Raw genomic sequence first — 16,990 nt, forward strand, 5'->3', positions numbered from 1 at the left:
TAGAACTTTTCTTTCTCAAACCCAAGGTTAACACCTTAAAGTGTTGAGTATGTTGATGTGAATAGAGAAATGGTCCAGTTGTATATGAATGCAACCAAGAATGGGACAAAAGGAATACATCACACCAACACAGTGCAAAACGTTTTGGAGAGGGGCTTATTTGGCGGAGGTGCTTTCCTATATTTTTTCTTAGGTGAGGCGCTTATTTGGCACTTTTCTGGGGGGGGGGCTCTTATTCCAGCAATCACAGTACTTGTACTATAAAAACATTTCAATATACCATTTCAATGTCTGTTTTGTTCTAATAGGTCAAAGACCCTGTGAAAGGCTTTTTACCCAATGATGAACCTGCGACACGTAAGAATCCCCTGTATAGATCAATCTTTGATGGCTTCGACCACATTGACGGGAAACCTACAGAATCCGAACGACGGGTATGTACCACACCTTAGGCATCAGGTTGACACAGTACAATGGAACCTCTATAACAGAAGTTATCTTCCCCAAAATGTTGATAGTTATGTCGAGATTATTTAACCAGCATCTTTATTTTAAGGTTTCACGTGACTAACAGTGTTTGTTGGCGCTGTTGCAAGCTTATGTGTTATACAATATACTATTAACACTAAGATCCTTGTTCTTTGTTTCAATTCAGGCTCAAGCAAAGATTGAAAGACAGAATGCTGAGAAACACAAACAAGCCGAGGTATAAGGTTACAAACAACGTTACTACAACTATGTTCTGTTCAATGCCACGTTTGCGCTTTTTCACTATTAACTTTACAGATCCTTTGTCTGTCACACCTTTGTTATTTTTTTCATTCAAAATATGAAGACAAATTATTTGAAGAAATTTTGAAATAATCATCTCAAAACAAATTTGTTTGCATCATTTACTAATTTCTTTAGAAAATAATGCAATAGCTTTACCGTATCTGTTGATCGAAATGGGTCACACACTCTGTTCTTATATCATATATTATTGTTTCATTGTCACTTTTATTTGTTTTCTCATTTACAGCAAGTACTGTAATTAATAAAATTGGCATGCAATTATTATCAATTCGACTCTAGTCGATATCTTACTTTGTCTGCATCATTTACAGCAAGTACTGTAATAAATAAAATTGGCATGCAATCATTATAGATTCGACTCTTGTCTATATCTTACTTTGTCTGCATCATTTACAGCAAGTACTGTAATAAATAAAATTGGCATGCAATTATTATCAATTTGACTCTTGCCTGTATCTTACTTTGTCTGTATCATTTACAGCAAGTACTGTAATAAATAAAATTGGCATGCAATCATTATAAATTCGACTCTTGTCTATATCTTACTTTGTCTGCATCATTTACAGCAAGTACTGTAATAAATAAAATTGGCATGCAATTATTATCAATTTGACTCTTGCCTGTATCTTACTTTGTCTGCATCAGATCGAGGCACTGCAGGCACAACTCCAGGCTCTCCGCGAAATGGCCGGGGTAAGATTGGCACTAGTATAGGACCCAAACACTACCTAACAATACCAATGACACCCTTATGCCTGAAAAAGTTGATCGTCTCATATTTTCGGTTTCCCAATGATGGTCTATGTTTTATGCTTTTCTTATATTTTTAGGAAGACAAATCGCAAGCTACATCCAAAGACAAATCCGACAAGAAAAAGAAAGGTTAGAACAATGTCTTGTTGCGTGTGGTTATTTGGTGCTTCCAAAAAAATTACCACAGTAGTCAGAGAAATCCAACAATCTAAGAATTTTATTTTACACCTTTGCGCAATTCACGTAGTCATTGTTTTGGGAACATTAATGATATGGCGCCATTTCCTGAGACATCACGTGATGCGCTATAATAATCCCATGATGCAAATGGGCCTGAAGGTCGCGAGATTGACCTTTGTGGTAGTTTGTTATCACACATAATGTATAATTTTCTAGACACTTACCTTTTTATTTTATTGCAGCTGAAGAGCCTGCTCTTGATATGGACAAGTACGTAAAGCATACTGTTTATTTTGTTTGATTAACAACGGCCGTCTAACATTTTGCCTGTTTTCAGTCCATCATATGTTGCAGGGTTTTCATTAAGTTTCAGTGTAGGCGGTGGAGATTGATGAGTAGGGGAGGAAGTTATTATATTTTAATCATTTTTTTAATTAGCCGGAACTCGAAAAAGAGAAGGTGGCAGTTTCGCCGGTCTCTGGGCCTCAATGAGACATATTTTGTTAACTTTTATGACTAAGCACTGGTTCGTCTGATTTTGTAATGTATAGAATGTGCATTTTCTGCGGCGAACAGAATGAATCATTCACAGAAGATATGCTAGACCTTCATTACTGGAAGAGCTGCCCAATGCTAAACCGCTGTGAGCACTGCTCCCAGGTGAGATTATTTGTTTTTTTTTTTGTCTGTCTGTCCGACCATCTGCATTACTTCAGACATTGTCTGGACAACTTAATATCACCAAGGCTCTTTTGTATGTATGGTAGCACAAATGTTTGTTTAACCGCCATATCAGTTGTTGATTCACACTATTCTTGAATGTTTATACATTTTCTCGAATGCGCAGTGATGTCATAAGGTGCCATTGGATGTCCCAAACCATGCAAAATTTCCAAATGTATTTTCGCTTTGCATAAATGATTGCAGGATTATTCAAATGCTATATTAACCAATGATATACCCAAACGAATTCGTATTATGCCATAATGAAGAGCAAAAGGTGTAAATTCCTGTCTGCCTGTTTGCTTCAGGTTGTTGAGGTGTCCGGCTTTAACGATCATCTTCTCACGGAGTGTGACGCCAAGGACCGTAATGCCCAGTGTCCTCGCTGCAAGGAAGTCATGCTAAAGGTCGACTTAGATGACCACTTGGTTCAGGCTGGTTGTACTGGTAGGTGATATAACCACTTGGTAGTGGCTGGTTGTACTGGTAGGTGATTTAACCACTTGGTTTAGGCTGGTTGTACTGGTAGGTGATATAACCACTTGGTAGAGGCTGGTTGTAATGGTAGGTGATATAACCACTTGGTTCAGGCTGGTTGTACTGGTAGGTGATATAACCACTTGGTTCAGGCTGGTTGTATTGGTAGGTGATATAACCACTTGGTAGAGGCTGGTTGTACTGGTAGGTGATATAACCACTTGGTAGAGGCTGGTTGTATTGGTAGGTGTTAAACCACTTGGTAGGGGCTGGTGGTACTGGTAGGTGATATAACCACTTGGTAGAGGCTGGTTGTACTGGTAGGTGATATAACCACTTGGTTCAGGCTGGTGGTACTGGTAGGTGATTTAACCACTTGGTAGAGGCTGGTTGTATTGGTAGGTGATATAACCACTTGGTAGAGGCTGGTGGTACTGGTAGGTGATATAACCACTTGGTTCAGGCTGGTTGTACTGGTAGGTGATATAACCACTTGGTTCAGGCTGGTTGTACTGGTAGGTGATATAACCACATGGTAGAGGCTGATTGTATTGTTGGTAGAGGCGGGTTGTATTGTTGGTAGAGGCTGGTTGTACTGGTAGGTGATATCGTCTCTGTGTGGATGTTGATGCTACTGTTATTCTTGTTGTTGATGGTGGTGTTGGTAGTGATGTTGTTGCTGTTTTGTGGTGGTTGTTGTTATTGTGTAGTTGTTTTTGCTACTACTGCCTTTTCTGTTCTCGCTATTTTTGTTATATGGCGTTGTGGCGACATGTTTTTTCAATAGGTAATTCATTTATTCTATTTAGCCCGTGGTAAGGACGCGGCCATCTGCCCGCTGTGTAAGACGAAGATCGGCTCCGAGGAAGAGGTGAGATTTTAAGGGGCAGAAGAACGAGGTTCTCAAAATACGTCCTCTCGCGTGGAAGTGTAAAGATTATAGAAATACAGCAAGTTTGGCCGCCTTCATTGAGTTGGTATCGAACGATCGAACGCTCTGACGACGTTTTTCCCAAAACCAAACTATGGAATTGAATGCCTCGCTCTGAGTCGCAAAAAGAATCACAGCACGCACAGAGAGTCATAAGTGCTTTCCAACTCAAGCTAGCTCAATCAATGGCTGCCGTTTTTTTAATGTTTTTGACGGGTTTTATTGTCCCTTTTTACAACTGTTGGAGTTATGAGCAATTTTTTTCACCAAGAGTATAACAAATGATACCTTTTTAATGAATGTAGCAAGAAGGTGTTATACCGATGTGAATTTACGTTTTTCTGCCCCTTTAAAAAGAAACAGCTGTTTGGCACTTTGGTCAATAAGAGAAACGCTCTTACAGTTTTGAAAAGGAAGCCAATTAAAAGTAATGAGAATGCAAGAAACATCCGATTTACATGAACCTCGCTAACCACAGGGGCAGATCTAGGTTTTCGCTAAAGGGGGGGGGGGGGGGGGTTGGCTCATTGACAAAAAGGGAGGTGGTACTTTTTTGTTACATATGGCTTTCTGGCAGCAAAAAGGGTGATTTAAACCCCCTAAACCCGCTACTGAACCAACCAGCGAGATACATCAATCCTTCTAGTTCTGAAGATCGTGTCAGTCAATATTGTGATTCTTGCATGCTAGTCGGCTGACTTTCTTTGAACTTATAGGATGACTTTCTTTCTTTTAGGCATGGAGAAACCATTTGATGGAGAACTGTAAAGCGAACAAAGCACGTCTGCAGCAGCAACAAGGTAAGCACATCTCTTCCATCAACCCCTGTACCTGTACCCAAACTAAGGTTAGCACATCTCTTCCATCAACCCCTGTACCTGTACCCAAACTAAGGTTAGCACATCTCTTCCATCAACCCCTGTACTTGTACCCAAACTAAGGTTAGCACATCTCTTCCATCAACCCCTGTACCTGTACCCAAACTAAGGTTAGCACATCTCTTCCATCAACCCCTGTACCTGTACCCAAACCTTTTTTCGTATGTGCTATACCTAAATTAAATACAGTGGTACCTCTATAATCGACCAACCTCGGGACCATGAAACGTGGCCGTGAATCGCCTAATAGAAGCCTTCTGCCATCTTCCCTTCCCTTTTGTTTATTTCTTATGGCTTTTAAGCTCCCACATAGCCAGTACGACAATCACTACTCATTAAAACCTTATTTCCTCTACTTTTTATAACTTGTCCCTCTCCCCCCTCCCCACAAACCTAGTTCGTCAATCACTATTACTCATATAAGCCCTATTTCCCTTACTCCTTATGACGTTCATCCCCCCCCCTCCCCCCCCCCCCTCCCCCACATACCCAGTACGTCTATCACTACTCATATAAGCACTGTATACACATTCTCAGCGAGCAAGGCCCCTAGCAGAGCAAGTTTACGGAGCAACAGGGGGAGGGGTGGTGGAAAGATAACTCCTTCCTTACGAGGGGTAGGCAGGGGACGCAAAGGCGCCACACCTAGACAGTAGATGACAATTAGACCTGACTCAGGAAACCAGGTATGAGTGAGAATACCTTGGATATCACGTGGTGTGACTCGGATGGATAACCGAAGATGGGTGATTTTTGTACAGGACTCTTCGCTGGCACTCAATCTTAAAAAAAGAGCAGTAGGGGAGGTTAATGTTGAGTAACAAGTCAACCAATGAACAAGCTGCCAATCTATAAGATGTTCAGCACGTGGGAAAGTGTGAGGAAGGGCGCGCATAGCGCACCTAGTTTCCCGCCAATGACCTCACGCAACCTTACCAAAACCAGTCACGCAACGTCACGTCATACATATGTCGCTGATTTATTTCAAGAATAGCATGCCTTTTTAAAGTTGTAGATCGTATGATGTGAACAGAAACGGTGAAATAAAACAGTGGTAGCCTTTACGTAGTATATATAAAAAACATTATCAATACAATATATTTTGATTTGAAAGTTATTTTTAATCAAGATATCTTGTCATTAATAATTTAGTGTAGAACACATGTTTTCTTTAGTCTTTTCTACATTTATTTCCATTTTGAAGTTGACAACATCAGTAAGGGGATATTCAATCCCACACGAAATATATATTTATTAAAGTATTATCATTAAACACACGTTTTTTATAGTTTTAAAAAATTGATATACTCCGCCAACCTTTGGCTCTAAACAGTAGACTTTCCTTCTTCACACAGACTGTTCGGCGGTATTGTTCGGGGATATCGAAAACCTATCTTACTGAAGCACTCTACATCTTTTGAAAACCCTGTGATTTCTTTTCTTTTTTACCCAAATATTTTCTAAAATCTGTAACTCTACATATAGCTACAAGCAGTTCTTCTATTGTTTGTTGTCGTTAGCAACTTAGTCAAGGTTCACCTATGGCTCATCTTCCTTTCCCGTAAAGCTCACCATAGCTCGCTATTACTATAGCGAAGGCTGGCAGGCCGTCTTCTTCCACTTCCACTTTTATTACGTGTTTCCTTCTGTGCTGGGTTTTTAGATGTTTTGATCTTTCTGTTGATACTCGCCGTCTTCCGTTTTGTACGCCTTGTTATCCTTCCCATCCTGTTTCCTATCTGGCCTTCCCTCCATTTCATCAATAGCAACAATGATCACGTCGGGATCTGCGCTCGGAGGGCTCTCGGCCTCACGGCATGGGCTCGTCATACCGTCGTTATCGTGGGTTGAGCTTGGAATAGCATCGGTGTAACTCCCCTTCTTTTTTCGCGAGAACTCAACGCGCTGGGAAGCACTCGTCTCTTTAGTCGTGGACGACCCGTAAGCTTCTCGCAGATCGGAGTCACCACACGGATCTTGCATCAACAAGGTAATGGCGCGCCGAAACCGACTCGTCCGCATCACGTAGATATAGGGGCACAACGCGCTCGGGATGTAGAATGATATGACGACGAAGAAAACGAACCATTCTTCTCCGGTGTCCCGCGGGAGGTGCTTGGGTGTGGCCATGAGGGAGCAGTACATGAGGCAGGGAATGAGACAGACTCCATACAACACGACGGTGATGGCCACTGTCTGCGCGGCGCGGACCTCGTTACGCTGACGAGACTCGTCCAACAGGGTCTTGCCTTTTTGCATCACGCTCGTCTCCGCGAAGAACTGAGAGCAAATTTAGATATCGGTGAACTGTTCCGGTTATTGAAGGAGTGAACAAAGCAAACGCAACATTTGAACTGAACGGATATGAATATAAAAGATGAACAGTAATTCACTATTTAATCATCTTCGAAGTCCAGTTGATCATTAGTGCATCATATCGCATCATAGCCACCTTAAAAACGACGTACCATCACCATTCATCGTCATCGTCATTAGTCGAATTATGTGTAACTTGAATCGCAACAATTAGTGCATTATCACCCATGGAAAGTAGTACCATCATCATTATTTTCATCGTCATAGATTAGCAAATTCATTATTCAAACAATAGGAGACTTGCTGTAAGGGATAACGTGACCTCTGGGTGGCAAATTGAAATAAATAATAATAAAAAATCAGAATTGACTGCAGCCGTCACACCAAAGAACGGCCATTGAACGATGAAACTAAACCCTTTCGTTAGCGAAAAAGTGCCTGAAAAAGTGGCTTTTTTTTTTTGCTGTTATTTTGCCGCTAGAAGCCTGCGCGCGCTAGTTTGCCACCAAACAGTCACGTAATGTCTAAGCGCAAGTCTCCTATTATCATCATCAATAACAATAACCATCAATCATGTATCATCAGCCATCATCATCATCATGCTCATCACAACTCTCACCAGCTGACACTACTAGTCTCCGGTGCAGTCCTTCTGACCTTTGTCACTCACAAGTGCCTTGCGTGACAAAGCGTGAGGTCAGAACGAATCTGTAGGAGACGTAAACTTTACACACCTTGCCCTGTTTCCTGATGCTTTGGTATGTGAGTGCAGAGACTGCCCCAATGGTGCATCCGAGGATGGGGTATGTGACGAAGCAGTTGTACTTGCCCACGGCATGGAAGTACGCGATGTGGTATATCAGGTACGGGGAGTTGCCCTTGTTGACGGCGTATAGCAGGAGTACCCAGGGAACCGTTACTCCGAACACGATGGTCCACACCACGATCACTGCGACTAGCACCTGATGGAAAACGAGCGAAACCATTATAATCACTGCGAATAGCACCTGGACACAACACAAACCATTGTCATCACTGCCACTAACACTTGAACACGATGCAAACCATTTTCAAAATATACTTTATTGACTTCAGTTACCTTGACTGGACATCTTATTGGTCATATTGGACTTTTTATTGGATAACTCTCTACATGATTGAGTCATAAGCAGACTAGAACACTTTGACATAAAATTCTCTCTTTCACCGAAAACTCTCTTGCACGTTTGACAGAAAAATACTAACTATAACTAAAAGCCTACTAGGGACCTAAGGAGATCTAAGGAGTCATAAGTAGACTTAGGGAATTGGAGCTCTTTCAGAGTCCTAAATAGACTTGTACCAGACTACTTGTCAGTTTTTGAAGTAGGTTAGCACCATGTCATGGGCCATTAGACCCTTTTCGAGGCTCAGTGAACAATATCCTGTCAAATCTTGAAGGGTGATTGAACCTTCTTGCACATTATAATTATTTACTTATAACCTAAAAAAATATGCCCGCGGCATGCATGTAGCTAGAAAAACTTGTATTCATATCCTTACGAAATAAAGCGCTGGCCTTTTATTATTTAATTCCCAAAATTCCACAACCTATTTTTGCCACCCATGTTTTGACATGTTTCTCCATCCAAATATCGAACCGAATACTTCTTCTAGTCGATGTTTTGGTGATCCAAAGTTGATCTTAACAAGAGCCAGCCAGCACGTCAATTTTGTCAGTGCAATTAACAGAATATTGAAAATTATACAGAGGACCCTCGGGACGAGGTTATGGCCAGTGAGTAACAAGGCGATCAGTAAGTAAAGTTTATTCCGTATCGCAGATACAAATTCCTTTAAGTATCCATGGACCGGTGCTGGCTGTTTGTTCCACCCAGTGCGCGTTGCATTTTTTAAATATAAAAAAGGCCCACATTGCGCTGCGATTCCCAGACGCCTTATACAGAACAGCCCCGAGGCGATGGCTATGTACTTATCGACCATCATCAACACTATGCCTACATTGCGCTGTCATTGCTATGTAACTATCGACTACCATCAACGTACTCACCTTGCGCTGTGACTTCCATATCCTGTAGTGCAGCCCCCATGCGATGGCTATGTACCTATCGACCATCATCAGCAGCATGCTCAACAGATGTAGGAAGATGACAAGGGTCTGACCCGCGAAAATGGTGGCAGAGGCCAGTCGCCCTCCCATATGTCCGAGCTGAAGCACACCCGCCGCCGTGAACACCGGCAGGTTCACTGTCGCGTTCAGGAAATCGATCAACGCCAGGTTCCCCACCAGTATGTTTGGCACAGTCCGCAAGGACCTGAAGCGTTTGAGAAGGACCCAGATTCCGGCGTTTCCGATAACTGCGAGAAGGAATACTAGAGACACCAAGAAAAGTTGCATGATGAGAGGCGTGTGGTCCTTTAAGATAGAGCTTGCATCCGTGCTGTTGAGCGCGGAGGTGGTTGAGGTGTTCAGTATAGAGAGGTCCGTGCCTGTTGTGTTGGCTGCTGAGGGTGATTCGGTGGTCGGTTTAGACAGGATGGCTCTGGCAGTGGCGTTCGTTATGTTCATATTTCTCTCAAGTCGCTCTGTATTAAGAATTATACTCAATAAGATTATCTCAATTCATCTAATTTAATAGCAATAATCTTTAATTGTTATAAGCTGTTTTAATAATTATTATAAAATTGCCCAAAGACAATGGATCAAACTCGACACTGTTGTTTTGGTTTGAAAAAGTATAATTATAATTAATTATAAATTATATTATTTCATGCTTTTGCGTCGTTGCCTACATGTGGAAACCAGCTCGTTTCGCTTGTTAAGTGCTGCCATCTCTGGCTTCATAATTATAAAATGTTTCTCTGTAGTGCATAAATTACATCTCTTACTCTCCTTAGAGTATGCCTTGCTAAATAGGAGCGAGTGCTTGGCTTTTGTAATGATATCGCGCTCGTCGGTCGTGATGTTCACATGCGCTGATACAAATTCCAGTGCTCGTTCTAGTAGGTAATAGATGGATATTAATTGTAGTCTTTCATATCAGTTCTTCTGATCTGATTCATATATCAGAACGCATTTGCAAATAACTGATTCTCGAGGACTTGTGGGACATGATAAAGCTCAGTCAGGCCATTGTTTTTTTTTTTTTTTTTTTTTTTTCAAATTGGCGATCTCTGTTAGATCCGCATTTCTGGTATTTTCTATCGGCCGTTCGTTCAAGGACGTCTATTTTTACGATCTCAGCAAAGTATGGCATTATTGCATTTTTTTACAGATACCATTGATAAAGGCTCGTTTGGAATTTCCACATAAAACCAGTCTTTTAGTGACTAGTGTTACAGTAAAATATGAAATAGAGAAAGATAAACTCTATTAGTTTGCGTTTGGTTCTGCATTTTATTATAATCAAGTCGGTGCTTTAATTGATTCTAACATTCCACAGGACTACATTAAGAACTAAGATTTCGAACTACTCAACATTGGCACATCATGGATTGCGAAAAATAATGAATCAATGCTGAAGAATTAAAAATATATTAAAAACCTTAGATCATAGCGACTCACCTGTTGAATAGGTTAATTTTGCCGATGGCTAGAAATAATGAGGCTCTTTGTCCCCTCTTTGTGCTCAAGTCGTACTCCAACACACTAAGCATGCATTCATGGACCGACCAGTATCGATTCCAATTCAACAAATCCCTAGTCTTATAGAGCTTCCCCACAGTGGAATAAAGCAAGCACGAATCTGCTTACCTTTAATTTATACTTTTGCTCGCACTACTTGACTTAAAGACAGTAAGCCACAAATCGAGCTCCAACAAGAGCGGAAGTTCTCAAACCGAAATCGAATATTTTATATGTCAGCGTCAGATGGCACGCCGGAAGACGATTGACCTTTCGTTATAGACCCTGTATCGAGCCAGCAAGATTTTTAAATCATAATACCCTAGCGATGGACAACCTCTGAGCATGTTGAGAAAAATGTCAACCGTGAGAACACATATCTATTGTGGTTTTCCTTGTTTGAACTTGTAAGTTAAAAACTTTTTAAAAAAGTTCTAATTTCGTCTACTTAAGACCCCTTGTAGTCTTTTGATTTTAAATTTAGAATGAGATAAGCCTCCTCAATTAATCCACCATATCCATTTTCCCGGGAAAAGCTAAAAAGGGATAGTTTGCTTCTACGCTATCGTCGCAAGGAGGCAGGCGAATACAAAAAATAATTCGAGCACACGATTTTGTCGGGCTTAGATATGTTCTGCATGTTTTATTTTCCTGTGTTGTGTGTGGGTTTACAGTATTTTTCTAGGGGAAAATCATAACATTTTTTTTCTCCCTGTTTCTCCAGGCTATTAGCAAAAGTGATTCCTCTCTTATCTACTGCTCTATGCACTATGATATCGTTAATATTCGACTATTAATTGGTGAATATTTACCACGGGTTATAAAGCTTGATGATGAGTATATTGAATATGAGCGCATTCTTGATAAGTTAGTTGTTGATATGGGTGTGAGGATTGGTGTATTATAGAGATGAAAGATTTAGTACTTTAATTAAAAAGAGTTTTAGTTACGCGTGAATTGAGCGAAATTACACGTAACTATTGTTACGTCTATAGTTCACTCTTGCGATTTCGTTTGTTCTTACCCTAAACATGTAGCTCTGCTAAACTCACAGCGACCGTCCCTCGACAACGAGTGCTACGCGACGTTTTACCCCCATTTCTTTGCTTTGCTGAAAGGAAACTGAAATCACAACTCGAAACCACCGGATTACGAAATGAGTCAACATTGCTAAAAGCTGCTTTCAAAAAGAAATCACTTAATGTTTACCGAGTTTATGGTGTTTATTAGATCTTGAACAGCGCACATCCGTGAAGAGGAAGAGTGGTTTACTCTGGTACGTCACCTTACCTTAGTTGAAGTCTGTACGAGTAGGTTTCCTTTTTCGGTTTTAGCGAAATGTCAGGCTTGTACAAACATCATGACAGGTCGATGGGAAAGCTAGGATCGCTACAGCTTCGATTTCTATAGCTCTTTAACTCTTATTGAAAGAGTATCAACTAAACGTCTGCTAATATCATTCACAATGATTAAACATGCTAAAAGCTGATTTGTCAGATTCAGATGTAGGTTCTTGTGAGCCTGAACGACCATAAATATCGAGTGAGGTAACATTTACTATTTGATGTAATATTAATTGATATGGTGTCCATCACCCCTAACACCAAGCCCTTTGTATCATATTATTGAGACGTCAAAGTGCCCCCTTTTCATTGTATTTCTTGTCTGCCTTTTTTCACCGATAAAATTATTGTAGTAATGTTTGGACAGGACGGACGTTTTTTCCTGTGTTATTGTCAACGCCATATTAAAAATTTCCCAGAGGACCCTGGGGACAAAGCTGAAACAGTCCTTTAACCCATATTCTAAAAGAAGAATGAAGCTCGAGTTATCTAACTGCGATAGGGGACCAAGTGTAGTCCGATTTTGAGGGAAATCCTAGTCTTCCAGGTCCAAGTTATTGGGTTCTACTTCATTTGAAAAGGGATCCAATCCGAGAATCTTGCTCCGCAAAGCGATGCACAAAGCTCTGTGAAGGAGGGTCCAATCCGACACACCACCTTCCCCCACCCCCAGGGGGGGGCTGTAGCTGGGTCATTTCGGCCTTGGGGGAGTAGGGTTGGGGGGGGGTACCTAAGTCATTCCTCCCTACCCCCTCCCCCCCTTCCCTTCCCGCTTGTTAACAGGTAAGACCCTGTTTTGCGCTTTCTATATTTTTTTTCATTTTTCGCGCTAAAATAGGCGTTTGTTGGTGTTTTCACGACGAAAACCCCGCTTTCCCCTGTTTTGGGCGCCATCTTGGATTTTTGGGCGCGCGCGAGCTGGATGCGAGAGCAAAAGGCAAAAGCTGCTCGCGCGCGGCCAAAAATCCAAGATGGCGCCCAAAACACGGGAAAGCTGGGTTTTCGTCGCGGAAGCACCAACAAACGCCTACTACTAGGCTATTCTGGTTGTTATCATTTAGACGCCTGCACGTTCTTGCCACTGCTCTCAAACTGACCAACCCAAGTAGTGTTTAACGGACCCGTAGATAAAAGCATCGTTGTGTAAACGTATGGATGAAGTCTTTGATTACTTAACACATTTCCACTACACCATTTTCCCGAGGGCATATCCTTACTTACGTTCATTGTATAATAATTGTCACCTAACATTCCCGCTAAATTATTTCTTGGGTTACGTGATGTTTCTTAAACAAAATAGTCAAAGATAGCCTCATTCTTATTGAAAAGGGGAACTATAAATTTAGACGTCCCTATAAACGACACTTTTCACACTATTTTTGCTTGCACATCATAGACCCCCAAGGCATTTTTTTAAATATCTTGATTTTTCACCTTTTACAAAACAGATTTTGGGCTCAAATGCTATAAACCAGACCATACCACTTGTCTCAGATGCTTTAGAATAGAGCATACCACTAAAGTATAAAATGCCATAAACTTGAGCAGAACGCATGTGTCATGCTATATACTAATCATACCATTTGTCTCATGTCATATACTGCTATATACTAATCATACCATTTGTCTCATGTCATATACTATCACCCTTGTATCATCCTATATACTAGATCCTACCACTAGCATAAAATGCCATAAACTAGAGTATACCGCGCTTGTATCGAATGATATAAACTAGAACATACCACTTGTCCAAGGCTATATACTAGATCATACCACTATATATAGATTTCATACCGCTTGTCTTTTTACTGACAGAATCATGTCAACATTTAACGAAGCAATGGGGTTACCTTTTATGAAGCTTTAGTCTTTAACGGTATAAGCAAATCGATATTCTTCACAAGCTTCGCTAAGTGCATCTCTTTGATCCGTTTGCTTTTGACGTCATATAATTTTTAGCAGCATTTTAATTCTTTTTTCTGCAATATAACCTCGCGGTAGCCATCATTTCCCAGGCCCAAGTGGGATAACCAAGACCAGAGATATCCTGTTATTGGTTCGAAGCACCATTTAGTGAGAAAACTGATAATAATTGATAAAGTAACAGTTAATAACAACATGAACCTTTTATCTTATGTACCTAAAACCAGCTTAAAAGCAGACCATGTTGAGGCCTATCGGCTTAGGAATAATTTCAAACCCTAAGATCATGTAACGCCTGTTGTTGCTTGGTTCTGGTTGTTATCATTCAGATGTCTGCACGTTCTTCTAACTTCTCTCAAACAGACCAACCCAAGTAGCGTTTAATGGACCCGTAGATAAAAGCATCGTTGTGTAAACATATGGATGAAGTCTCTGATTACTTAACACATTTCCACCACACCATTTCCCCCCGGGCATATCCTTACTTACTTTCGTTGTATAATAATTGTCACCTAACATTCCCGCTAAATTATTTCTTGGGTTACGTGATGTTTCGTAAACAAAATAGTCAAAGATAGACTCATTCTTATTGAAAAAAGGAACTATAAATTCAGACGTCCCTATAAAAGAGGCAACTTTTCACACTATTTTTGCTTGCACTTCATAAGCCCCAGGGCATTTTTTGAATATCTTGATTTTTCACCTTTCTCAAAACAGATTTTGGGCTCAAATGCTAAACTAGACCATAAATAATACCGCTTGTCTCACATGTTACCTAGAGTATGTCACTTCTCTGAAATTATTCCTACCAGGAAGCTTTAAAGCAGACCATGTTGAGACATTAAAATAGCGGCTTTTGAGGCCTATCACGTTTTATTTTCCTCGAACCTTCACATGTGGCTATTTAAACCTTTGTTCTAGTTTCTGCGCGCTCAGGCTCATCCTGTCGCTATTCGCTTCCTTAAAGATTTACACTCAAGGTAAATACCAAAAAAAAAGAAGCCCCGCAGAAATATTCAACAACATTTCACTGTTTCGCGAGAATAACCGTCGAAAAACGGATATGGCGGAATGATTTTATGAATTTAAAAAATATTTGGGGGGGGGGAGAAGGGTGCCGAGGGGAGTTCCTCGTTGAGACAGTTTGCAAAACTTGAACGAGTTGTTTAAATAAAACTCCAAATAAATAAGAAAACTATTGAAACTTTTGTTTATATTCTACGTGCTCAATTTTCGCTCGATTTTTGTTAACACAAATTATTGAATTAACTTACCACGAGCCAAACACCACAGAACAGTATGCTTGAGTGATTAAGAGAGCATGACGTATGCCGACAATTGAATTCGTTGTTCTAATAAAACTTTTAAAATACGAGACTTGCGAATAAATAGAGAGTTAGGCAGACTCGCAGACGAATTGCTGGACGTCCACGTGAAAATGCTACTACAAACAGGACTTCGTCATTGTCATGGATGGATGGATGGATGATGGATGGATGGATGGATGGATGGATGGATGGATTGATTGATGGATGGATGGATGGATGGATGGATGGATGGATGGATGGATGGGTGGGTGGATGGATGGATGGATGGATGGATGGATGGATGGATGGATGGATGGATGGATGGATGGATGGTTGGATGGATGGATGGATGGATGGGTGGATGGGTGGATGGGTGGGTGGGTGGGTGGGTGGTTGGTTGGGTGGGTGGGTGGATGGATGTTGTATTTTCGAAAAGAAAGAATTGTTGGCTTCTCGAAGAGGCACATTTTCGCAGCCAGTGGTGTTTGGCATGTCCGAATTAAAAAAAATTCTTAATGTGCAAAAAGAGAGGGTCTCGATCATAAATAAGGGTTTTATAAACAAACTAGGTGGTGTGCGCGACAAGGGGACACATGGCTGTTAACACAATTACAGTTGTTTCCGGTAAATTGGCTCTTAAGGTTACGCGCCGAGGTTGTTTTGGCTAAACAGCTTTTACTAAGTTTCCTATAGAAGACTCATTTTCGGCTCGATTTTCGTTAATTTTTCAGATTTTATAAATACATCTATGCTTTGTGAGATCCCGCAAGATTCTCTTGTTTGAAACCAAATTATTTTTTTTTCATGCAAGGTAAATGGAAGCATTTTTTTATATTAAAATAAAAATATCGAAATCTGCGCGATGAATTTTTTTTTTAAATTCACAGTAACACCTAATAATACTCCAGCTTGAAGCACACGAATTTTTGGCTTAAAACTGACCTGTCAAACTTCGCCATTGCTAAATCTTTATTTTACGCCAAAATTGTCCTCGCAATATTTGAAAAAATTAATTCATTATTGCCTACAAAGATCCAACCCCAGAATTTACGCACCCTGCTAAGTCCACACCCTAAGGCAACTTGTGTGAAAGGGGCAAGAGGACCAGTGTTGCACAAGAATAAATTCCAGATGGTCAATTCGAGAGTATTTTTATTAAGATAATTTGAAAACTAAAGAATTTATTCCTTTTCACTATTTGAGCCCAAGCCGCGCCTCTTCTAAACTATCACCCGAGATCAAATGCATCCCGGGTTGAGCATTTCATACAGATATCTCCTATTCTATTCCATTTGGTTAAGCTACCGCCTTTGAACTCTTTTTCTAGACTTCACCCGTTTAACCGTTTCGATTCTTTCAAATAAAAAATACATAAAGTACAAAACAAAAACCCGTCATGTTCTAAGTCGCATTTTACTCATAGAAAGAGAGATGCTGGATAGCGGGGGTGGGTGTGGAGCTAGAGAACCCCAAGTCGAGTGAAAAATTTTAAAAACGTAGACAAAAAAAACGTGCGAAATAACTGTCAAAAAACTGCGAAATTGCAACTTTTTGATAGCGATGTTTTCTTTTTCAGTGAGAGGGGGTTATGTGTGTTTTATGTGATTCTTATCTATAGTTTTTCATAAATTTCCTCTTCAAAATATATACCCGTAGCAGTTTTTTTATATTCTTCCGTAAGACTGTATAGAGTGTTTCTTTCAGCGTTCACATCTTCACAGTAAGCGTTCTCACAG

General features: G+C 40.5%; 2 protein-coding genes across 15 annotated transcripts in view; one reads left to right on the forward strand and one right to left on the reverse strand.

The window, feature by feature from the left end:
* LOC5507781 (centrosomal protein of 104 kDa) overlaps positions 1 to 16,990 on the forward strand; it is a 38,685-nt gene that overhangs the window by 15,531 nt on the left and 6,164 nt on the right. For 4 of the 6 annotated variants that reach the window (XM_048725683.1, XM_048725680.1, XM_048725681.1 and 1 more), the window contains 10 exons: positions 309 to 434; positions 656 to 706; positions 1,441 to 1,488; positions 1,626 to 1,677; positions 1,971 to 1,998; positions 2,280 to 2,388; positions 2,760 to 2,898; positions 3,738 to 3,799; positions 4,596 to 4,659; positions 5,275 to 5,801. In XM_048725683.1, the coding sequence (XP_048581640.1) occupies positions 309 to 434; positions 656 to 706; positions 1,441 to 1,488; positions 1,626 to 1,677; positions 1,971 to 1,998; positions 2,280 to 2,388; positions 2,760 to 2,898; positions 3,738 to 3,799; positions 4,596 to 4,659; positions 5,275 to 5,393 (798 nt within the window). In that variant the 3' untranslated portion in view covers positions 5,394 to 5,801. Of the gene's footprint in view, positions 1 to 308; positions 435 to 655; positions 707 to 1,440; positions 1,489 to 1,625; positions 1,678 to 1,970; positions 1,999 to 2,279; positions 2,389 to 2,759; positions 2,899 to 3,737; positions 3,800 to 4,595; positions 4,660 to 5,274; positions 5,802 to 16,990 lie in introns of those variants that run through there. The other 2 variants (XM_048725682.1, XR_007307407.1) reach the window with 2 other exon arrangements.
* LOC5510026 (somatostatin receptor type 2) lies at positions 5,838 to 14,361 on the reverse strand. 9 transcript variants are annotated; one of them, XM_032379120.2, is made up of 6 exons: positions 14,165 to 14,361; positions 13,875 to 14,071; positions 11,703 to 11,789; positions 9,104 to 9,639; positions 7,788 to 8,015; positions 5,838 to 7,017 (listed from the first exon to the last, which is right to left on the reverse strand). In XM_032379120.2, exons 4-6 carry the CDS (start codon positions 9,620 to 9,622, stop codon positions 6,397 to 6,399), a joined length of 1,368 nt encoding a protein of 455 aa, XP_032235011.2. In that variant the 5' UTR covers positions 9,623 to 9,639; positions 11,703 to 11,789; positions 13,875 to 14,071; positions 14,165 to 14,361; the 3' UTR covers positions 5,838 to 6,396. The 9 variants fall into 9 exon arrangements, with proteins under 9 accessions (XP_032235011.2, XP_032235009.2, XP_032235013.2 ...); XM_032379118.2 differs by having other exon boundaries at positions 13,875 to 14,361; XM_032379122.2 differs by lacking the exons at positions 13,875 to 14,071; positions 14,165 to 14,361 and adding an exon at positions 11,969 to 12,654.

This window comes from Nematostella vectensis, chromosome 3 (genome assembly GCF_932526225.1).
Source record: "Nematostella vectensis chromosome 3, jaNemVect1.1, whole genome shotgun sequence".
Lineage (NCBI taxonomy): Eukaryota > Metazoa > Cnidaria > Anthozoa > Actiniaria > Edwardsiidae > Nematostella > Nematostella vectensis.

Excerpts from the sequence above, each read along its gene's own strand:
- LOC5510026 (XM_032379120.2), bottom strand. The coding sequence starts at position 9,622 with ATGAACATAACGAACGCCACTGCCAGAGCCATCCTGTCTAAACCGACC. Across the intron at positions 8,016-9,103 it reads TATGGAAGTCACAGCGCAAG|GTGCTAGTCGCAGTGATCGT; the intron begins GTGAGTACGTTG and ends GTTTTCCATCAG. Across the intron at positions 7,018-7,787 it reads GCATCAGGAAACAGGGCAAG|TTCTTCGCGGAGACGAGCGT; the intron begins GTGTGTAAAGTT and ends ATTTGCTCTCAG.